This window comes from Oryctolagus cuniculus, chromosome 4 (genome assembly GCF_051225735.1).
Source record: "Oryctolagus cuniculus isolate XC-2025 breed Fujian yellow rabbit chromosome 4, ASM5122573v1, whole genome shotgun sequence".
NCBI classification, from domain to species: domain Eukaryota; kingdom Metazoa; phylum Chordata; class Mammalia; order Lagomorpha; family Leporidae; genus Oryctolagus; species Oryctolagus cuniculus.
Window position 1 is genome coordinate 2403218 of NC_142870.1, and position 23394 is coordinate 2426611.

Here is a 23394-nt window from a genome sequence, read left to right on the forward strand (position 1 = left end):
GGCTGGGGTCCGGCACTCAGACGCCGCCAGCCCAGCAGCCGGCCGTGAAGTGCCGAGCTGCGGCCACATCCCTTTGCCAGCGATGGCAGGTCCAGGGCTGGCAATGAGTCACCTGCACTTAGGAAACCGTGGACCCTGCTGGTCTTGGGGACAGCGCCATGGGCCGCTGCCATGGTGGCCGAAGGGGCAGTGAGGCCACGCCCCTGGTTTGCACCTGTCAAAGCCTCAAGGCATCATCTTGGTGGGGGGCTGCCCTAGTGAGACCACCATTCAGCACCGTGCTTGTCCAGCCCTTGAAGCTGCAGCGACCCTGACTCGGGGTCGCGTCACTCCAGGTGCCCGTCAGGCCGCCAGTCACAGAAGAGGGCCCGCCCTGCCCCAGGAGGACCCCACCAGACCCACCTGCCCCCCGGAAGACCCCGCTCCCGGATGAGGCCCCAGTCACAGAAGGGGTCAGGACAGGAGTGCAGCTCTGTGAGGCACAGGGAGGGCTGGGGTCTGCAGGTGCCACCCCTTCTCCCGCCACTCTGCCCCCCGCCACTCCCGAGGCTCGCAGAAGCTGTGGGACGGGGACCTGGGCCGTGACGGGCAGCTCTTCCCCGCAGTGACCTTGGCTAGGCTGTGTGGATGACACGGCTCCAAGCCTCCCACACCTGCTAACGGGGAAGGGGCGGCGGGAGGAACCACGGGGCCACGCGTCACCAGAAAACATTTATTTGTGGCTCATCGCACACGGCACGGGACCAGCACAGGACAGACGTGCACAGACACAGACGCATGGAGCTGCCGGAGCCGGGCAAGCCCCTGGGCTCCAGGCAGCGCCTCGGCCCCTCGCTGGGTGACACCTGCCAGGCTGTGAAGTTGCAGAGGTCCCGAATGACACCCCCAGCCCATGGCCGGCCCTGTGTGCCCACCCACCTGGTTCTGCCCCTGCCATCCGTCTTCAAGACAGTGACGTCCCCCAGCCAGGGAGGGAGCCCCAGGGCCTGAAGATGCTCCCACCAGAGACGGGGTCCCCTCAGTGAGCTGAGGGAGGGGGCAGGGGCGAGGCCGGGGCCAGGGAGAGCGCGGACGCCCTGCTGAGGACAGGGTCCTGGCTCAGCCCAGACAGCGGGAAACTTCAAAAACACCTGTTTATTCTTCCAGAATTTAAAAAAACAGAACACACCTCCAGAACAACTTCCCATGAATATAGTTTTCAGACATTCACTAAGTCAGGTCTAAGTTACTTGTTGAATTGTTTCACACACACACACGTCGTCACGGAAGGCAGGAATCTGCGTTATAAGACTTCATTTTATAACTAATGTCTTTGAACATTAAGGACAGAGAACATTCTAGAACATCCTGCACCCAGAGTGAACCGGAGTCGGCAGGGACACATACACCACAGAGGGGCCCGAGCCTGGGGCGGGAGAGGCCAGCAGCAGCTCCCGGGCAGCTGTCCTGCAGAGCCGGGGCGGGGCACCGAGCACACGATCTAACAGAGATGTACAGTTAAAAAAATCCCCACAAGGGCGGCTGACCCTTGCTGGCACCCAGCCTGGAGACGCAGGACCCACACTGTCCCCAGGACACAGGTGTGCCGCACCCTTTGCACCTGCGGCAAGGACCCCACACGCCCAGCTCCCCCGCAGCTCATGTGCCAGGAGTCCCGGGGGCTGTGGCCACGCCCAGGCCAGCTGGCATCAAGGTCTAGGGCCCTGCTTAGGGAGGCTTGGGTCTTTCTGCTGGGAGTGTTAGTACAGGGAACTGCAGAGGAGACGGCGGGGGGGAGGGGGGCCCCTAGGCCGGGTGGCGGGACACAAATTCAGCAGCTCCTCCTCTCGGGGCAGCGTGCGTGGCTCCCCCCAACACCCACCTGGGGGGGCACTCAGAGCGAAGTTCCCGTGCCCCACGCGCACAGAACCCACACTGCCCACTCAAGTCCAGGCCCAGGCGGGGGCTTGGGAGAAGCCCCGGGAGGAAGGGGACTCCTGGCCATCCAGGCAGCCGTGTGCTACCGCTGGGTAGCATCAGTGTGGACCCCTCCCCACACGCAGCTGGTCCTGCTAGAGGAGAGGGGGAGCAGAGCTGTGGCGAGACCATGCTCACCTCCTACCAGAGAGGAAGCCAGGTGCCAACAGTGGGACGCCGCGGGGAGCCCGGCCAGCTGCTCCCCACGCCACGGCGGCCTGCGCCAGCCTGTGCCTGCTCTGCCCTGTGAGGGTGCAGGTCCTGGGGTGGCTCCAGCCCGCCGCTCGCCGTGCTCACCCACGCCTCTCACAGTCCTGGTGCCGGGACTCCCTGGCACAGCCCCCCTGGTGGGACTGGTGCAGTTTTAAAAGGACCACGTGCAGTCCAAGGGACAAGACGTGCACGGCTGGAGTAGAGCCTGGGCGGCTATGCACCTGGGAGTAGCAGGCAGGCGCGGCCCCCACGCGCCACTCAGCCACAGAACAGTCACCTGGATCCCAGATGCATCTGAAACCCTGCCCACCCGTGCCCACGGTCGCTGGGGCCCACATGCAGTGGAGGGGTTGTGCCCTCCCCGGGGAGACGAGCCTGGGGCATGGGGGTCCCCAGGCCCCGACATCCTCTTCCTGCACGAGTCCTGCCTGCCGCCAAGGCACCACCCACTCCCAGAAACCCGGGTGTCACCCCGGCCCCTCGTATGGCTCAGCCACAGCCCTCCTGGTCACGCGGGCTGTATGGCCAAAGGGGACAACATGCGGCTGTGCTGCAGGAGTGCAGGGCACGACCCTGGCGCCACCACGGGCAACGCAGGGGGGAGGAGGAACCAAGGCACGGGGACCCCACCTCCGAGAGGAGGCAGGCGTCCTGCAAGGCCTCGGCACGCGCCAGCCCCTACCCCAGCCTCAGCGTCTCAAAGACATTTCTGTTCCAGTCCTAGACTTGATCCTGATACTAGAAAAAAAAAAAAAAAAGATACCTGTGCTTTGAAGTCGGCACCGTGGCCACGCCCTCAGCGGCTCTTCCCCAACAAGGCCCTGTGTCGTCCGCCTGGTCCCTGCGCTCACCACACCCTCCAGGGAGGCTGCCTCCCTCCAGGGCACTGGCCACTGCCGCCCTCCTCCTGCTGGTTGGGGGGCCTGGTGGGGCCCAGCAGCTGGGCGCCAAGGAGCCAGCCCTGTGTCCTGGGGACCCGCACACTGGGCTCCACTGGGTGGCCACAGAGAGGAGCTGCCCGGCCTGGGGCGCCTGAGGGAGGACTCAGGGCGCCCCAGCATCTGCTCCAGGGCCTTTGCCAACAGAGGAGGACGCCCTGCTGGTGGGTGGGCTTCTGGAAGACCCTGGAACTGCACACCCTGGAGAGGTGCAGGCGGTGGGGCGGGGGCTGGCAGTGGGGGGCAGGGGTACCCCCAGTCTGCTCTCGTGGAGCCACAGGGGCCCCACTTCTTGCTGTCTCCCCATGTCTCTCCCAGCTGTGGGTTCCCAGATGTAGACCTCTGGTTGGGGGATGGGATGCTAGGGTCAGGGCCCCCAGACCCTGGGCCCTGCCTGGCTGTGGCTGCGGCCTTTATCTGGGGGTCCGAGGGCTGCCCCACCCGTACCACGCCAGTGCCGTCACTTGCTAGGAAGGACCTCCCTGCCTGCAGCTGGCACAGATCACGGAGCTGCGGGGAGGGGACAGGAGTGGGGACACTGCCCCTCGGTCCACTGTCCCTGCCTCCACACACAGCACACAGTGGCCAACACGCAGCACCATTAACCAGGCTGGGTGTTCAAGGTGAACACCCATGGCTGCCTCCCCAGGCCCTCACGGCCACCCAGGCCCAGCGCTACCCCCACTGGGGGAGCCCCGGGCACACACGGGAGGCGGCGCCGACCCCCGGGGAGGCTGTGGACCCACCAGACCTCACTGGTCCCTGTCCGTGTGGCCACGGTGCCTGTGTGCACCTGGACAGACGGTAAATGGTTCCCTTCAGTCAAACCACTGTGTGAGACGTGAGACCCCCAGGGGCCTGGGAAAGCAGCAGACAAACAAGAACTCGACAGAGACAAAGAGGGCACGACCAGACGACAGGCGAGATGGGCGGGGCCTTCGACGCCCAGAGGCGCCAGCCCAGGGGGCACGGGGAATCTGGTGGCAGCCAGCGGCCCAGCGCAAGCACGCGGGCAGCGGGCCGCTCCCCCGGCCACGCCCCCAGGCAGAGGGACGGAGCCGCTCTCCCAGGGGGCCCGAGCCTCGGCGGAGGGGAGCGGGGCCTCCCAATCCATCCCGGGTGGCTGTGACTGCTGTGTCGTACGAAGCAGGGCTGGCACGTGTCACGATCGAGGCCGGTTACGAGGGACAACAACACAAGTCTCGGGCCCGGGGACGCCGACACTGCGCGCCACGGCGGGCGCGGCCTCACAGGACCGTGGCCTGCACGACGATCTCGGGGTCCTCGATGTCCCGCTTGCTCTGCACCATCCTCAGCTCCAGCTGGGCCGGGCTGGGCTTCCGACCCTCCCCAGCCTGGGCTGCGGGGGACAAGGGCGGGGTCAGCGGAGGGGCGGGGTCAGCGGAGGGGCGGGGCCCGAGTTCCTGCAGGGGGTACCTTGTGCGCACTGGATGGTCCTTTGTAGCACGTGCTGCATGGCCGACACCGTCTTCTCACAGGCCATCTGCGGGGACGAGACCCCAACCCCAGCCGCTCAGCCCAGACGCTGCCCACCGCCGCCCGGCCCCTCCCCTGCTTGTGCTCTGAGCCAGCCTGGGCCGGCCAGTGGCCCCAGGACAAGCCCACTGCGGGGGTCCCAGGGAAGGTAGGCAGACGCTCGCTCTGGGAGGGACCCGTGGCCTCTGGCCTCGTCACCTGGCACACAGCAGGTGCCTAACCAGTTCCTGGGGCGGATTTGTTACAAAGAATCTGTAGGGGAAAGGACTCCGGCCTGAAACTCGCCATCATCACTCACTGCCTAAAGGCTGGGGGCTCGGCGGGGGCTACAGCCCAGACCCCCAGCCCTGGACCGGCTAAACCCAGATGGGCGGCTGCTGGCTCGTGTCCACTATCCTGACCAAAGCGGCTCCCACTGCCGCCACCAAGTGGCGGGGGCCAGACCCACCCCCCACCCCAGGAGGGGCCCCACATCCCAGGCCTGGACTCGGTCTGCAGCGGGCTGGCCTGTGGGAGGAGGGGCCGCCCACCCCAGTTCACCAGAGCAGGGGACACTGGAGTGCTCGGCTCCACGCAGCAGCCCGGTCTCCGTGCGAGTGCACACACAGAGGAGACACGGCCCACGTACACGGCCCCCAAGCTGAGACCGGGCCGCCCTCACCCGGTGACCCTGCCTCTCAGACCCCAAAGCGAGGCTTCTGGCTGCCACTGGGGGCGCCCAGGCCGTGCTGCTCTCTGGAACCAGCACCTGGTCACCCAGAATCGGCAGCCCGGTGCACCTATCGGCTTCTCCCTGGCACTGGTCCACCGGCCTCGGGGCTCTCCCTCCTGGGGGCCTGGCTGAGTCCAGGGTGGCTTCTAAACACAGCCCAGCCCCGCGGCACTGGGCGGCCCTCCCTCCCAAACAAGGGGCAGGGCAGCAATCAGCAGTGAGCACCCCGGGGCCCTGGAGCCCCGCCCTCTTGGCTGAGCCCGTATCCTCTTCCTCCGTCTCTGACCACCCTGACCAACTCCCCGCAAGGCATGGCGGCAGCAGGCACGGGGCTGACCTTGAGGTTATCGGGGTGCTTGTGCGTCCAGGCCAGCAGCATGGCAGCAAAGAGGTCCCCAGTGCCCACGAAGACGGCGTCCACCCTATGCATGTCCACCCGGATGCGCTGGGTCACGCAGGAGCCGTCAGGCCCCCCTGAGGGCAGAAGACAAGCCCGACCCCTGGGACCCCAGCCCCGGCCCTGTCCGTCCTCACAGCGGCAGGCAGGACCCCATGGACAAGGCTGGGGGCCCTCGACCCCTCCCCCACCCCAGCGACTGCCCAGTCCTCGGGCGGAACGTGAGAGTGGAACCTTGGAGGGCCACGGTCAGGATGGCCCTGGGGGCACCGGGTGGTGGGCTCAGCATGGACCCGCTGGTCCCCAGAGGACCGCCCTCCCCCACCCCAACACTGCAGAAACCAAGCCCCGAGGAAGCCGGGCGGCCTCCTGCTGACCGAGCTCAGAAGCTAACTACTTGCAGAGCGAGGCCTTGGTTTCCCCCGTGAGCCCCGGCCGTCCTCGGGGGCCGGGCAGGGCCGGGGCGCACTCACGTATCCGCTGGCTGCCGAGCGCCATCAGGTAGTCGCTGCCCCGCGGGGAGGGCAGGTCGGAGCTGGTGATGACCACGGTGTCGGGGCCCATGGAGTGTAGCACGTCCATCACCTGTGGCGGCACCGGCGCGTCAGCGGCAGCTGCTCCCTCACCAGCCCTGCCTTGGGGCTCCGGGAGCACCAGGAGGACCCGGCCCAGCCCTGCCTCGGGGCTCGGGGAGCACCAGGAGGACCCGGCCCAGCCCAGCCTCGGGGCTCCGGGAGTGGGGGACCAGGAGGACCTGGCCCAGCCCAGCCTCGGGGCTCCGGGAGTGGGGGACCAGGAGGACCTGGCCCAGCCCTGCCTCGGGCTCCCGGAGTGGGGGGATCAGCAGGACCCGGCCCAGCCCTGCCTCGGGGCCAGAGCTCTGCCTGGGCTGGGCGTCAGGACATGGGGACGATGGGGCTGCAACCCGAGAACCACGCCCACCCTGGGCCAGAGCCCTGGGCCCAGTGCCGCCTTGCACTGCACACACACACTCAGGCTGAGTGGCTCACCCCAGGGTGACCAGGGTGGGGTCTCCTGTTCTCAGGGACGGGCCACGCCCCACAGCAGGGAGACTCTGGCCTTGGCTGGCTTTTCTACGACTCAGGCGGAAGCTCCTGTCCTCACTGTGTAGCCTCCTCCGGGCAGCACTCCGTGATCACACCCCGGGTGCCAAGGCCAAGCATAGGCTGGGGAGGTGCAGCTGTCCCACCCCTGACCCCCCTCCCCCCATGCCTCTGGGGGCTTCTGCAGCCTGTCTAATACCTCCACCACACAGGAACACACACAGGCACACGCATACAAACCACACCCCCCCATGGCTCCTACAGGTCTAACGCCCCCCCACACACACGTGAACCCACCCACACACACACCCACACACCCACACAGGCACACCACACCCCCTCAGCTCCTACAGGTCTAACGCCCCCCCCCCACGTGAACCCACACACACACACACACACACACACACAGGCACACCACACCCCCCTCAGCTCCTGCAGGTCTAACACCCCCCGCCACACACACACACACACACACACACACAGGCACACCACACCCCCTCAGCTCCTGCAGGTCTAACGCCCCCCCCCCACAGGCACACACACAGCACATGCACACACTTCACGGCCCCCCGCGGCTCCTGCGGGTCTGACCGGCACGCATGTTTTTAGCTGCTCGCTGGTGGCCAGAGGAGACTCCACGGCACCGGCACACACTCGGTGCCCACGCAGTGCACATCTGTGGCTCTGAGCGTGGGCCTCAGGCTGGGCAGCAGGACACCCCCTGGAGTTGGCTGGAGGATCAGTGGCCAGGGCAGGTGAGCCGCCCCTCGCTGCCCGTGGAGACACACGTGGCTATGGGCCCCGCCCCTGCTGGTCTCTGAGCAGAAGTGTAGACGGGTGCGAGGCACCCGTGTGGACAGGAGGGGCCCACGCATGGGGCGACTGCCGGGCTAGCCCGGTGCCACACGGGTGTGACAGGCGGAGGCTGTCGTGGAGAAGTGGGGGCCCCAGGCCTGCACCTGGGTGTCCTCACCAGGAGACGGGACAGGCGTCCACGCAGTGGCACAGCCCGGGAGGGGAGCGACACGTCCACGACAGGGCCCCCAGGGGCTGCTGGCCAGCGAGGCCGGGGGGACCCTCTCCTGGGAGGGAGCCAGCCCGTGGTGCCTGGCAGGGGGACCGTGGACGCTGGCCGGCAGAGACCTCAGCCCGCGGGGAGCTGACAACGCCGGCCCCAATGCAGCCGACGAAGCACGGAGCCGGCGCTGCCTGCGTACCCTTCCCAGATCGCCTCCGAGGGCTCCTCACCTCCAAGGCTTCCTCCTGGCTGCGGATCTTCCTGCCACTCAGCAACCTGGGAGACGGACAGACAGACGGACAGACAGGGGCGCAGAGCCTTGAGACGCCTGCGCCGGGCGGCCCCCACAAAGCCCCGGGGCTGGGCTGAGGCCCTCCTCCCCACGGGAATCAGCCTGGCATGGTCGGGCCATGTGGGTGGCCGCGTGACGGGTCAGGACACGAGGCTACAGACACGCTCACCACAGGGCTCAGGGGCCCAGGCACGGTCACACTGGCCCGTGACGAGGCGAGGGCCCATGGGCCACAGTCCCAGAGCTGATGCTGTGGGCACACCGAGGGCAGGGAACACCTCCCCCGGGCCCGCCATGGCGCAGTCCTCAGGGGAGAGGCCTGGGACCCCCAGGAGCCCCACCCGACTGTGAGCGCGGGGTCACAGGTCAGGGGGGCCTGACAGCCAGAGACAGGCCTGGAAACTTGATGCTGGTGTGGGAGAGAGCCGGGGCGCCCACTCACCAGCCCCGTCCCTGCCTAGCTGCTCGGGAACACGGGGAGCCGGGGTCGGGCAGCCTTGGGGCGACCTGCTCCCCTCCCCCTGGGGAGCCCCCTGGGGCCAGGCCGGGCCACACCCCGAGCAGGGCCCCGAGCAAGCCTGCTTCAGCGCCGGTGGTACTCACTCGGCCTCAAACTGGTTGGGGGTGATGATGTCAGCCACGGGCACCACCTGGTCTCTGTACACGGGCAGCAGGTCCTCCGGCACGTACTGAGGACAGAGGGACAGAGCAGGTGCTGACGCCCACACCTGTGGGGCACTGGCCCTGGGGACACCGGCACCGCCGCTGTGGATGGGTGACACGCACAGCGCTCGGCAGTGCCGGTCAAGGGAACCAGAGCCGGGAACCTCAGCTCCGCGCTCGGGGCAGGGACGGAGAGGGGTCTGGCCCCGGCATCACAGGATGAGGAGGGGATGAGGCTGAGTGCCCGGTGCTCCTATGATGACCAGGGCACAAAGTGGGGGGAGGGGCGGCGAGGGGCCCCGGTGGCTCCCGGGGTGGGGGGGACGCCTGCCTTCAGCTACTGGATCTCTCACGAGAACCCCTCGCCCGAGGCAGCCTGGGACATCTCCCAGCCACTCGGGCTCAGTCTGCTCCGTGAACTCTGGGGTACGAGGCCCCACGCAGATGTCCCTGCGTGCATGGTGGTCCGGGCAGCCGAGGGGCCCACGTGGTGCCCGCTGCCCAGCCCAAGCTGGGAGCACCAAGGACGGTGACCAGGACATCAGAGAGAGGCCCTTCGAGGTGTGAGATGTGGGCCCACCGCCTGCCTAAACCTAAGCCGTGAACTGTTCGCGTCCATGCCGGTCTCGGCCGACAAGGAAAACGAACCGGGTCACGTCGAGGACAGAGCCTGAAGCCGCACTGAACTGGGCCGGGGGCTCAGCTCCGCGAGCCTCGCCTGGGGTCAGCGGAGCTCGCTGCCTGGAGCAGCACGCCGGACGGGGAGGGAGGCGCCTGGTGCACAGAACCTTCCAGAACACAGGCACGGGAGAACGGGGACGGAAAGACCCGCATGGGGCAGGCCAGGGACCACAGGTGCTGGCCAAGGGGGCAGGGAGGGCAGCAGCCTGGACGTGGCCAGGGCCAGCGTGGACACCAGCAGATGGGCAAACTCAATGCCGTCAACCGGGTGTGCACCACACACACTGCCTGGGCGCTGAGCTGGGCAGGCAGACACCTGCGGGTGGGACGGCGTCCGCGCCGGCCCTCTGCATCCTGCTACGGGGGACGCGGGTCTGGCGGCTGAGAGTCGGCCTCCAGGCTGGGGCACCTGGGGTCGAGTCGCCGCTCTGCTCCGGAGTCCAGCTTCCTGCGGACGCGCACGCCGACGGCTCAAGCACTCGCACCCCTGCCGCCCCCGTGGGAGACCCAGACAGCCTGCCCAGCTCCTGGCTTCCGCCTGGCCCAGCCCCGGCTGCTGCAGGCAAACTGGGGAGTGAACCAGGAGCTGGGAGATTTCTCTGCCTTGCAAAAAAACTAAGTCAATAAATAAATCCAACTGTAGGCTTCTATAACGGCAATGGGATGGTTCTCACCTCTCTCTCTCTTTGAAGATTTATTTGAAAGGCAGAGAGAGCGAGCGAGAGTGAGCTGTCCTCCATCTGCTGGTTCACTCCCTAAATGGCAGCAACAGCCAGGGCTGGGCCAGGCGGAAGCCAGGAGCCAGGAGCTCCTTCCAGGTCTCCCATGTGGGTGCAGGGGCTCCAGCACTTGGGCCGACCTCTGCTGCCTTCCCAGGCGCACCAGCAGGGGGCTATGCCGGCCCCTCCCTGTGGACTGCCACCTCACCCACCTCACTGGGGCCACCCGGAGACAGCCCCCTGCCCGTTTTTGTATAGGGCATGAGCTAAGAGCGATGTGCATGTTCTTGAATGATCTGGGGGAAAATGTCAAAAAACAGAACGCCACCCTGTGGCACGGCACACGCCCACGCGGGCGTCCACGGCTGGGGTCAGTGGACAGCAGCCCCGCCCCGTGCCACCTCCCTCTGTCTCCCTGGAAGAGCTCACTCGAAACGCACAGGAAGTACTCACCATGGAGCCTTCGCCACTCCACTTGTCGCCCATGACCGGGTCACACACTGCGGGGACACGGGGACACGGGCACCGGTCAGCAGAGCGACCACCTCCCCGCTTCCCCTTGCTCTCTAACGTCCCGCAAGTCACGGCTCAGGCACTGCCTGCGCCCCACCGTCCACCGCCAGAGCCGTCTTCTTCCCCCAAACACTGACCCCTCGTTCCCCAGCCCGGCACCTGCACTCGGCCGCCTGCCTGTCGGGGGGACCCCTCTCCCCAAGTCTGTCCGTCAGGGCCTGGCTTCTCTCTCAGTGTAAGGTTTTCTGGGTTCACCAGATGTCCCCTTTAAGGCCAAGTAATTCTCTCGGGCATGCGTCTAGCTGTGTCCACTCCTCTGCCCGGGGACACCGGGGCTGCTCCCCCGCGGCAGGCAGGATGTGTCTGGGGCTCTGAGGACTGGCACTGGGCTTGGCGCAGGCGCTCCCTCCGAGCACGATTTCTCCACGTCCCCGGCACCTGGTATTTTCTAGACTGTTCTCTCATTAACTCACAGCCACGCTCCTGGGAGCGAGGGGGCATCACAACGCCTGCACCCCCCACGCGGGCTCCAGAAGGCTCACGGGATGCCCGCCATGAGCAGTCACGCACGGAGCACAGGCCTGCCAGGAGCAAAGTGAACTGATCTCTCTTCTACCCCGAGCACGGCCTGGGGAGGCCACGGCCCCAGGGGAACCTCCGTGGGGGGCTCCTGTCTGATTTAGGATCACCTGCGGCTTCTTGAGTGACAGCTGTCCCTTCCCGCCCCCTGTCCGCTCCCCTGGGAACCGTTCATGGTACGGGCAAAGCCAGCGAGGCTGGGGCCCACCACGCACACCTGGGGGACGGACACCAGGGACAGGCCTCAGCCAGTCTGCATGGGTCCTGGTGCGGTGACGGGCAGACCGCAGGGAAGTCTGCAACACAGACCTGAGCCCTGCACCCCACCACCCAGGCCTGTACACCTGGCCCCCTTCCTCTCTGCCTGCCCGCGCCCTGCACGGTGCCCATCAGAGGCAGAGCTGAGCGGGCAGGCGGCGAGCCCCTCCCCAGGGCCCGGCCACTCGGGGCGGCAGGTCGGCACCCACCGTACACGAGCCTGGGGTTCTGCCGCTTCAGCTCCTGCACGATGTCCACCACCATGGCCAGGAAGGACTTGTCCCTTGTGTAACCTTGGGGAGGGACAGCCGGTCAGGCCCCGCCTGCACCCCACTCCCGCGGCCGGGGAGTCCAAGGGGTCCCCGACAGCCCTGCTTGTCGGCATCTTCCATCATGAGCCGTCATTTTAACCGCAATAGAAACACGGATTCCGGTTTCTCTGGCCAGGAACCCCACAGTGAGACCCAGCGCCCCTTCCCACCCGGGGCCCTCCCGAGGCGGCCCGCCGGCCTCACCCGTGAGCACGTAGTCGTACTGGTTCACGCTGTTCAGCCTCAGGCCTTCGTACAGCTCGTGCAGCTCGTCGGACGTCAGCACCTGGCCCTTCCAGTGGGCGTAGCCTGCAGAGTGGACGGCTGAGGACGCAGTGGGCAGCCCTCTCCCAGGGACCCTCCCCCTATCCCGCACCTATCTGTGCAGGAGCCCGGAGCCCCTCAATGTGACAGACATGGGGCATGCTGGACCTACACCCCCGGGGACACTGGGCAGGACACCCCAGGCACACACATCGGCACGCCAGGCCCAGTTCTTGCTCCCCGGCCTGCACTGCACACACTCCCAGCCCTCCACAACCAGGAGTCACTGTCACCTGAGCCCTCGGGCCATGGCAGGGGTCCACGTTCCCCCCGGCCCCCATCCCTCTTGAGCCCTGCTCTGTGTGCACCCCGGGACCGCCAGCCTCCGGGGACCCCTCCTGCAATGCAGCTCCCTGTCTGTGGCTGCCCCGCACGTCACCGACCCGGAAGTCCTACAGCGAGGGGTGCTGCACCCCTAGAACGCGGGACCCCTCTGAAGTGTGCACTGCGGGCACACGCCGGGTCCCAGAGCCGGCTCAGACACAAGCTCCCTGAGTCCCACGCCGGCGCCATGCAGGCCAGGGGAGGCCAGAGGGCTGGATGGTGCACGAGAAGGGACCCCCTAGCTTTCTCAGCAGCCATTACAGAATCCCGCCCCAGACACGTGCCGATGACCACGGCCAAAAGCCGCTCCGGGGACGGCCGTGGTCTCAGGGCAGCAGAATCCACACGGGTGTTCTGTAGGACACCGTGTGACACACACTTGGACGGTGAACTGGCCACAGAGACACTGATGGAGCTTCCCACTTTACTGGGGCACCTGGGTCAGGAGGGCCACCGTGGGCGGTGGGCCGCCCCTTCCAGGCACTGCCGGACGCTGTCCCCAGCCCTCTCACTGGGGTCTCTGCCCCTACAGCAGCTGCCTGCTCCCAGGACTGCGGAGCTAAACCCCAGGAGCCCGGACAGGGAAAGACCCGTGCCGAGGCTGCCTCTGCCCCCAAACCCAGAACCACTCGGCGTGGCCCTGCACACACGTGGCTCGTGGGCACGTGGTGGCCCTTCTGGATCCTGTAGTTTCGGATGGCATCTGTGCCGGCCCCCAGTGAAAACCCCCGGCTGGGGGAGTCAGGCGCAACCGTCAATGCCTCGGAGCACACTGGGCAGAATCGAAAAGGGCCAGCACCCAGGGCAGGGCTGAAGTGTCCACCAGCCGGCGCACGGACACACCAGACGCGGTCCAGCACGGAGACGAGCGAGTGCGAGAAGCCAGCTACAAAGACCTCACACCGCAAGAACCCAGGGTTCCAGAACATTCTCAGCGCCTGCCCGCACCCCGGGGCTCTGTCCCTCACCCACCCACAGCAGCGTGGCTTCCGCGCGCCACAGGGCCAGGTCTCCCACCCACGTTCAGCTCCACGACAACAGCCGATGCCTCACCTGTGTGGTTTGAAAACTGCACAGAGTTCACAGCATCGATCTCAAACCCCAGAACCTGTGAGAGCAGAGGAGGTGTGAGAACGCACGCCAGGTCCCCGCCCGCGACCCCACAGCGGGTGCACCACCGTGGCCCAAGCGTCGCTGTGTGGGGAGCAGCGGTGCCTGCCAGGGCCCCCCGGTCCTTTATTTAGGAAACACCGAGCAGCAATCCGAGAGCCCTCCCAGCCCGCTCAGCTCAGGATCACCCCGGAAACCCAGGCCCCCGGCTCCCACGGCAGCTGGGGAGAGAGAAGGCGACACCCAGGTTGCACGTGAACGCCACCAGCTGCTCTGGGTGGGGGTGGGGGGCTCCCCTGGAGCCGTCGGGGCGCCCAGGGCTTCTCAGGACCACAGGGAGGCTGGGGCAGGGCTCCCCAGCCAGCAGGAGCTGCAGAATTCAGCCACTCATTCACAGCGAGTAAGGACTAAGGCTGTCCATTGAAGAAATGTGAAGCCATCCACCACCAACTTAGTCACCACCACGCTGAAAGCTTTATTTATTCACGCATTTTTATTTGTGAGGTAGAGAGATGGAGACACAGAATGACCCCCCAGGCACTTAACCCAGGGCTCCCACGTTGGGGCAGGAACCCAAGGACTTGAGCGTCGTCACCACTGCCTCCCAGGGTGTGCGTCGGCAAGAAGCCAAATTTGGGGGCTGGAGCCCGGGCATTCCGCTGGGATGTGGGCGGCGTGGCTGCTAGGCTGCACGTCCACTCCGGAGCTCCTTCCTGGGGCCGGCGCTGTGGCATAGTGGGCCACGCCTCCACCTGCAGCGCCAGCATCCCATACGGGCGCTGGTTTGTGTCCCAGATCCAGGTCCCTGCTGTGGCCTAGGGAAGCAGTGGAAGATGGCCAAGGCCTTGGGCCCTGCACCCACGTGGGAGACCTGGAGGAAGCTCCTGGCTCCTGGCTTCGGATCAGCGCAGCTCTGACTGTTGTGGCCATCTGGGGAGTGACCCAACGGATGGAAGAGCTCCCTCTGTCTCTCCCTCTGTGTGTCGGTAACCACATTCCAGCCGCACGAGGAATCGCCCAGCATGGGGCAGAGGCCGCTGGTCCAGGCCCATGCCCAGCAGGGGCACAGGAAGCAAAGCAGGGGGAGGGGATTACCAGGGTTCTGCCACGTAAAATGGCCCCGGCACCTGCTGGCAGACCCCACCCCACATGAACACAGCATGGTCGGGGGTGGGACCCTATTCACGGAGCCCAACCACCAACCACAAACCGTCTGGACGTGCACTTGGTCCTGACTCTGGAGGCACATGGAGCTGTGCTGTAGTTGGCGCTGACGCATGCTGGGGGCTGAGGTGACCTTGGCCCCACCTCTTGGCGGTGTGTGTGTGTGGGGGGGGGTTGTTCTGTGCAGGGGTTCTGGCTCCAGTGGGCTGGGAAGCCACGCCCCTCTGGAGGGCTTGAACCGGCCACATCTGCACAGCCAAGGTCCCCGCTGACCGAGCCGTCTCCGGCCTGCTGTGCCGTCCGTCAGGTGCAGTCCCCCGGCCTCCCGCCACCCTTCCTGAAGCAGCCTGGCCCTGATGGCCACCTCTGCCCGGTACCCAGGGCCAGCGTGACAGCCAGGAGGGCTCCCCTCGTTCTCCCACTCTCCATTCCACGAGGTGGCCCCTGTGCTTCTCCCCACTGTCCCCGAGTCTCCCCATCACCTCCCCATGGCCGGCCAGGCCGCAGATGCATGGCCTCAAGTTCACGTCCACGGCTGTGGCCCTGAGCAAAGGCGGCACAGCCAGCAGTGAGGCCGGACGCCACCGTCAGAAGGCTGGGGCTGCGGCCCCGCGTGACTGGCGCGTCCCTGCTGATCTAGAGACTGTCACCAACGGGCCCCAAGCAGCCAGAGACACGGGCACCAGCGCCCCGGGTCAGCTGCCTGGAGCTGCAGGCAGGTGTGGCATCCTCCACCAAACCCCACGACACAGGACCGACAGGGAGAGGCCACAGGAGGGGACGGAGGCCGGGAGCCCCGGCTGACACCCAGCACCTTCAGAGGGAACACAGGTTGGAAGTAGGTGCCCGCCTGCAGACCCTCCCGGAGCAGGTGGGGGGCAGACACAGACACAGGGGGGAAGGGCAGGGACAGACACAGAGCCCAGAAAGCCAGAGCGCCTGCGGCTACCCTGCTCCGTCCTCACCTCCCCTCGTCCTCACCTCCCCTCAGCACCAACTCCCCAAGGCCCCTTTCCCTCTGCCCTGGCGCAACCACCACCCGCCACCGCCCCACCCCCACCCGGGGCGGTCACTTTCTGTTCCTGTAGGGCAGCGTGGGCTTTGTGGGCTCAGCGAGCTGTGCGTTTAGGGCCCGTGTTTGCCAGATCTTTCCGGCATTTCCATGCCAGCGTGACTGCGGAAGCGGTGAGACAGGAAGGAGCAGTCTTAGGAACAAAGCTGAACCCAGCCCGGGCACACGCGCGGGCCTGCCCCACGCCGCCTCCCGAGACAGAGCTCAGAGCTCGCAGGACCGATTGCAAATCCCGCAAAATTCTAATCACCCGAGGCAGCAGATCTGAGCCATTGACGCGCGAATCCCGAGAATCCCGCCAGGGCCCGCGGCGCCCCCACCCGCACGTGCGGATAATTAACCCCCGGAGCCGGCACGCGCACGTGAGCAGCCGGGCCCTGGGCCGGCACCTCCGGCTCGTCAGTCGGCATCCGTGCCACCCGGGACGTTTCCCATCAAACCTCAGCCGGGCCCGAGAGAAGCCAACACTGGGGGCTCCGAGACGGGGCCCGGTGCCGCCCTCCGGGTGCTGGGGCTGTGGCCCTGGAAACCGCTTTCCTGCAGGGCTGTGGCTCCCCGCCAGGGAGAGGCAGGGAGGACAGGGGAGGAAGGGCCGGGCTCCCTGCACTCGGCTTCACCCCGGCAGAGGCTAGGCTGCGGACAAGACACCCATGGGCGCCCCAGTCGGAGCAGCTTCCGGCTGATGCACAGCCGGGAGGCAGCGGGGACGGCTCAGGTGCTTGGGTCCCTGCCACCCAGACTCCCCGCCACGTCCCGAGCCGGGCACTGGGGGGTGAGCCAGCAGAGAGGCGTGTGCTCACCCATCTCCCTCTGCCCCCCCAGATGAGTAAATGCATGACAAGAACAGGTCCCCCCACCCCCGCCAGACACGTCAGAAAGAGCCGGGTTCTCATCCTGAGCACAGACCACTGCGGGGAACAGCCGGGCAGAGCTGCGTCCTGGCCCCCAGGCCTCCACCTTCCAGGCCAAGGGGAACAGAGCAGGCGCCCGTGAGCCCCACCCTGGGCCACCTGGGGAGGGCGCCGGTCGGCCCTGCACCTGTAACAGCCCACGGGCCCTGGTGGGGAGCACACTTCCCAGGACTCCCAGGGGTTCCCTCCCCGCCCGGCCCCCTCTAGGTGTGGGTGAAACTGGACTTCCAGGAGACACAAGGGCTGTGCCTGTACCCTGGTGACCCCCCCCCACAGCTGTGCCAGTGTCCTGGTGACACCCCCCCCACAGCTGTGCCCGTGTCCTGCTGACACCCCCCTGCAGCTGTGCCCGTGTCCTGCTGACAACCCCCTGCAGCTGTGCCCGTGTCCTGGTGACACCCCCCCACAGCTGTGCCGGTGTCCTGGTGACACCCCCCCGCAGCTGTGCCAGTGTCCTGGTGACACCCCCCCGCAGCTGTGCCAGTGTCCTGGTGACACCCCCCCTGCAGCTGTGCCCGTGTCCTGGTGACACCCCCCCCCGCAGCTGTGCCTGTACCCTGGTGACCCCCCCCCGCAGCTGTGCCCGTGTCCTGCTGACACCCCCCCCGCAGCTGTGCCGGTGTCCTGGTGACCCCCCCCCACAGCTGTGCCGGTGTCCTGGTGACCCCCCCCCGCAGCTGTGCCAGTGTCCTGGTGACAACCCCCCCGCAGCTGTGCCCGTGTCCTGCTGACACCCCCCTGCAGCTGTGCCCATGTCCAGGTGACACCCCCCTGTGGCTGTGCCAGGGTTCTGGTGACACCCCCCTGTGGCTGTGCCCATGTCCAGGTGACACCCCCCTGCGGCTGTGCCAGGGTCCAGGTGATGACCACCTGCAGCTGTGCCTGGGGTCCCAGTGAGCCTGAGACAAACGAGGGGCGAGGGGCCATGACAAGGTATGCAGCTGTGCTGCCGTACGGCCACCATGAAACACCGAGTCCTGCGGGTCACAGCACAGCGAACGCAAACGTCCCAACCCAGCTCCTCGCCGGCCTCCTGCGCACGGCTGCCACCCACACGCGTGAGCCTCTCCGCCCGCTCCGTGCACCAGCGGCAGGCGACACAGCGGAGCTGCCTCCCGTCACTCCGAGGACAGTCCACGGGGGAAGGGTAAGCAGGACTTATCGTGAAAGAGCAGTGACCAGCGTGGCCAGAGACAAGCGAGGGGACAGGTCACCGGGTTGGCTGGCCCTGCCTGCTCTGCCCTTGTGGCCGACAGCCTGGCCCCTGGCCCACCCCACACACAGCCAAGGGCTGGTCCTGAATTCCCTCCAGGGTTCCATCCCCGGTAACGGCCACGGTGGCCCGACTCCCACAACTGTCCCAAGAGACCTGTGCCACCATCCTCCCTCAGCTGCCCCAACACACTCCCTACCCCCAACCGTAGCCCTCAAGGCTTCGCCACTGCCCACAGATAAAGCCCAGGCCTCAAGCCCTGTCCTCTGCCATGGCCCAACACCCCCACCCCCGCCCCCACAGCCTTATTCCTGCCACTCCGGGAACTCCACGCTGGGCCACAGCTCCCTCCTTCTTTGCTTGATTGACTGATTCCAAAGGCAGAGTACAGAGGGAGACCCTCTACCTGGTAGTTCACTCCCCAAATGGCCGAAAGAGCCAGGGCTGGGCCAGGTGGATGCCAGGAGCTCCACCTGGGTCTCCCACGTGGGTGCAGGGCCCCCAGGACTGGGCCATCTTCCACTGCTTTCCCAGGCCACAGCAGGAGCTGGGTCAGCAGTACTCGTACCGGCACTCACCATGGGATGCCGGCACTGCAGGTGGCGGCTTAACCAGCTGCACAACGGCGGCCGCTGCTGACGCCTCTCAGCCCCCTCAGCTCCACCCCTACCCCACCTAGAGGGCAGCAGCCGCCATCCAGTGTGCCGCCCACATGTTCCAAAGGCACTGAGGTTTGCCTGCACTGGTTCAGGACAGCAAGCGCCGTCCTGGAACACACCCGGTGCTGCGCGGTCTGCGTGCCGCACTCACACGCCAAGCTTGGCGGCAGGTGCACACCACAGGGCCCTGGTTCCACGCACGGTTTCAGACGTCCGGGGGGGGGTCTTGGCACGCACCCCTGGGAATAACGGTGACCGCGATCTGCCGAAACCCCGACTTCTCGGCCTCCACACAGCACCCTTTGGGGTCTGGGGCCCGTGCCTTTGAGTCTCGAGTGAGTGCCAGCTCTAGTCAAAGCCGCTGGCAAAGCCACTCCTACTAGCTGGCGCTGCCCACGAGCTTGACGGACAGACGGTCACGGCTCCCTGTGGCTGCTGCGGCAGACCCGGCGACTGAGTTACCAGCACAGCCCCATGACCGTGCAGGTTCACGGCCTGCCCAAAGCAGGGGGCTCCCTCGAGCTACTGCGCCCTGGAGGGCTACAGCCGGCAGCTGCACCCTGCCTAGGAGCGGACACATGGCTGCACCCCAGGAGGGACAGCTGGCGACCGCCCCGCTTAGCGCAGCTGTGCACCAGGGAGGGCTCTGCATCCCGCGGCCCCACGCGTGCCAAGGCCATGCACAGGGCAGTGCCGAGTGCCACACTCAGCTTCGTGGCTGCATCGCCAGCCCACGCGTGTCACGGTGACTCCTCCCCTCCCTCCTCCAGGAGCAGCAGGCGTGGGAAAGCTCCGGGACTTCCCCGTGCAGCTCCTCCACCCCAGCCTTGCTCAGGGGCCGTGCACAGCAGCCGTGGACGCCGGGCAGCGCCGCCCTAGGGGAGGGGTCTCAGCCCGACCTCCAGCAGCTCTCAGGGGCTGGCCGTGGTCAGCTGGCCTCGGTGCCGGGCCTCGGAGGCTTGGTGACCCAGACCCGCTTCACGTGGAACACGGAGAGGCACAAGCAAGGGAGCTGCTGGGAGACGCCTCCCCCTCACCTGCCACGCACCAGCCCAGCGCTCACGTCAGGCGTGGGCGCTGCCGAGGGGGCCTTCCCGCCCCAGCAGGGCTCCCACGGCCCCGGCACGGAGCCCCCTCCTGCGAGGTCTGCAGGGCCTTCCCACCAAGCGCTGGCCCTGGGACTCTGTTTTCTTGCACAGTAGGCGGTCTTTGGGGTGGGGCTGAACGTCCACACTGACCGCCACAATCCCGAGCTTAATGACCTGAGGGGACTGTACCTCCAGGTGCCTGCAGAGTCACAGGCGGTGTCGGGGGGCGCCAGCAGGGGCTGCTGGGGTGGGCACAGCGGCCCCCCTGCGGTGGGGGGTGCCAGCAGGGGCTGCTGGGGTGGGCACAGCGGCCCCCCTGTGGTGTGGGGGGGTGCCAGCAGGGGCTGCTGGGGTGGGCACAGTGGCCCCCCTGTGGTGGGGGGGGTGCCAGCAGGGGCTGCTGGGGTGGGCTGAAGCCCCCAGTCAGACAGTTTCATGTCCGACACCCTTCTCACCACACCAGAGCTGTGGGGACACACCCGGCACGGACGCCACGTGTCCAGGTGGCAGTGCCCGGCGATGGCAGCTGCCCCAGGCACCGGCACGTAAAGGACGTGGATGTCACCGCGGCGAGCACAGAGCCCACTGTTTGCACCCCCTGAAGGTCCCGGCAGGGCGGCCGCCGGCCTCGCAGGCGCAGCACGGAGGGAGGCACAGACCCGGCCCCGGCCCAGCCTGTGCTACCTGCCCCCTCCAAGGACGGCCCGAGGTCACCAGCCGGGCCTTTAATTAAATCCTGAACCCATGCTGGGCAGCAGGCTCCTGCTCCGGTGGACACCCGCCCCCGCCCTCTGGTCATCTGTCGAGGCCTGGGGACAGGGCTGTGCACAAAGCAGGGGTCTTTGCAGATGAGAGCAAGTTAAGCCCACCTTGGCCTGAGACCCACGACGAGTGTCGTTCTAAGGAGCAGGGGGACGGGGGAGAAGACCACGCGGATGCAGCCACCACCACGGCAGGCCTGGGGCTGTCTGGGAGGGGACAGGGCCCTGCTCACGCCTGATGTCCTCACGTCCAGCCCCCAGAGCAGCAGAGCATCCACTCTGCCCCTTCAAGCCGCCTGGCATGGCAGCCTCGGCCGACTCAGGGAGCCATGGGCAGGAGCAGCCAACCCAGCATCGGAACCAACAAACCTCCCTCCCAACCTGGCCCGACCCGACCCAGTCTCCCCCCCAACCTGGCCCGACCCAGCGCGGCCTGACTTGAGGCAGCAGCAGGCAACAGCCGCCCTGGACTTCAGCCCTTCCACTTCCTCCCCGCCCACAATCCAAGGCCAGCGCAGCAGGAGACATCCCCCAGCCCGCTTATCCCGGTTATCCCAGGTGAGGCGGGGACGTGAGGCGGGGACGGGGCAGGCGGAGCCTGCTCTGTGCTCCGCCAGCCCGGATACTCCATCCCCTGCCGGCACTGACCACATGAGCGCGTTCCTCTCGGCCGCTTTAATGTACCTTGGCCCCGGGCCCAGAAGCAAAGTCGCAAAGCAGGGGCAAGGTCCTGCTCTCTCTCCTACAGTGTTGCACCCAGTCGCACGGCGGCACAACCTGCACCACGCTTGCAGCCTGGCCGCGCGGCACCTGCCCGCAAACAGGGACGGCGCCTGGCTTGGGAGGACTTGGAAACCTCAGCCAGAGCTGCAGGACAGGGGCGTCAGCCAGCCGCGTGCCCAGGGCAGCCTCTCCAGCTCCCGGCTGGGTGCCGCACCCCAAGTGTTCTGCAGCACCTCCCAGAGCGGCCCGGCCACGGCCCACGTTTCCCCGATTCTACGTCTCCTTCCTTCATGCTCGGCCACGGGTGAGGCTGTGGTGTCCCGAGCCGTAGGCTGTTGATTATAGTGAAGAATGTGCACCCCTTGTGCCCCCGAGCGCAGCTCTGGACCCCAGGGGATGCTCCCCCGCCCTGGCATGCTGCCGAAGCCCCTCCCCAGGCTCTGCCTACCCCTGGACCACCCAGTGCTCACCAACGCTGTGCAAGCCTGGGAGCCAGGAGCCACCCGGGACCCCATGGAGCCCACAGGTGAGACTGCAGGCAAGAACAGCAGTGGCATCCCCGAGAGGCACCTCCCCAGGGGGCCCCTGGGAGGAGCCCCTCCCTGGAGAAACCAGAAGACCAGACAGGTCCTCCCTGTGGGAGTTCAGGAACACGGACGTGGGTGGTGGGCCCGGGGCGAACCCAGGGAAGAGAGCGAGCAGCAGGTGCGGGGAGGACGGCCAGCACGGAGGGCATCCTGCAGGCCCTGCACGCTGGGGCTGTCCCTGCCACCCCAGCAGCTGGCCCACCGTCCCCAGCTGCCTCTGCTTAGGGACTGCACCTGTGTTCCCAACTGGGGTCCCCCTTCTAGGACCACGAAACCCAGCTACCCAGGCACCTCCCCTCTCCCACAAGCTAAGGGTCTGGGGCAGCCATGGTGAGGGGAGGGCCTGGCTGTGTGCTGGGTGCACCTGGACAGCCCCAGGCATGGTCTGCCCCCTGCTAGCCGCATGAGACCAGATGAGGCATTGCTGGCCTCCCAGGGGGCCAGGGTTCAGCCACTGCCTCCTCTCTGGACTTAAACCCTCACACCTTTCCACCCGGGGCCAGCCCTCAGGGTCCCACTGGGACACAGCGCTCTGACATCCGCCCCCCCCTTCCTCCCACACCAGCCCACACACTGAGGCCGGTGTTTGCCCGAGAGAGAGCCTTCAGTGTCCTGTAGGACACAGCACAGGGATTGGAGGGCACGGCAGGGCCCTGGGACTCACCATACCTCCCCCTGCTCAGACCGGGCCCTCCCAGCCACCCTCCATCCACCCTGGTTCTGCCTGTCGCCCAGCGCGACACCCACGGCACCCAGGCCCTCTCCATCTCCCCAAGGGCCCACTCCACTCCAACCAGGAAGCAGTGGGTGCCCCTGCCGGCAGGCGACAGTGGGGTGAGCTGGGCGAGCCATCCGGCTGGGCCACACAGACAGCAGCAGGGACACGGGAGGCAGCCCTGGAGGCCCGGCTGAGGCATTCCAGAGCCGAGGGGCACAGTCTTGGGCTCCTCCTCAGAGCCAGCGCCGGCAGTGGGCTTCTGCCCGCGTGGCCCTCCTCTGACCTGTGTGGGCACCGCGGCCGCGCTGTCCCTGACCTTCCTCCCCGCAGACCCCGCAGGTGAGCACGCAAACACCCGCCTCCCGCCGCCAGCTCGGCTGGCCGGGCCCCGGGGTCGCGCGGTATCTTCTCGCCTTCCGCCGAGTGCGCCACAGCGCGTGCACCGGGACTCCCCGCACCTGCGCACCCCACCCCGGCCCCGGGACGGGCCCAGCCTCAGGGCGCACCGCCCGCACCCTGCAGACACCCCCTCCCCCGAGAGGGAGGCGCACCCCCGCCCCGGGCTCCGGACTCGCTGCGGCACGGCCAAGGTCACTGGGCTCGCAGACCGCCGGCCGGCCAGCTCCGCACCGCCGAATTCGGGTCTGGGGCCGCGCCGGTTACGTAAGCCCGGCGGCGGGGCGAGCGCGTACCTGCAGCGGGAACGTGGCCGCCCGGTTACCCACGTAGCCGCGGACGACGTGGCTCTGGATGGAGAGCACCCGGCACTCCGCCTCCATGCCGGCGGGGCCGAGGCGGGCGGCCCGGCCCCCGGCTCCCCGCTCCCGGCTCCCCGCTCCGGCGCGCGGCCCACTCGGCGCAGGCGCTAGCCCGGACGCGCCGCCGCCTCCCTCTGACCTCGCGAGCGGCTCGGAGCCCGCGAGTCCCGC

At 67.5% G+C, this 23394-nt stretch overlaps 1 protein-coding gene across 1 annotated transcript; it reads right to left on the bottom strand.

The window, feature by feature from the left end:
• Positions 1 to 698: 698 nt before the first annotated feature.
• Positions 699 to 23394, bottom strand: PDXK (pyridoxal kinase). Its single transcript, XM_002723825.6, has 11 exons — positions 23158 to 23394; positions 13513 to 13567; positions 12016 to 12120; positions 11710 to 11793; positions 10604 to 10650; positions 8691 to 8776; positions 8026 to 8071; positions 6187 to 6298; positions 5654 to 5790; positions 4545 to 4611; positions 699 to 4467 (listed from the first exon to the last, which is right to left on the bottom strand). The coding sequence occupies exons 1-11, from the start codon at positions 23242 to 23244 to the stop codon at positions 4355 to 4357; spliced, it is 939 nt and encodes a 312-aa protein (XP_002723871.1). The 5' UTR covers positions 23245 to 23394; the 3' UTR covers positions 699 to 4354.

Coding starts and splice junctions, on each gene's coding strand:
- PDXK (XM_002723825.6), bottom strand. CDS start 23,244: ATGGAGGCGGAGTGCCGGGTGCTCTCCATCCAGAGCCACGTCGTCCGC. Junction 12,121..13,512: donor GCAGTTTTCAAACCACACAG/GTGAGGCATCGG, acceptor TCCACTCTGCAG/GCTACGCCCACTGGAAGGGC. Junction 4,468..4,544: donor GACCATCCAGTGCGCACAAG/GTACCCCCTGCA, acceptor TGTCCCCCGCAG/CCCAGGCTGGGGAGGGTCGG.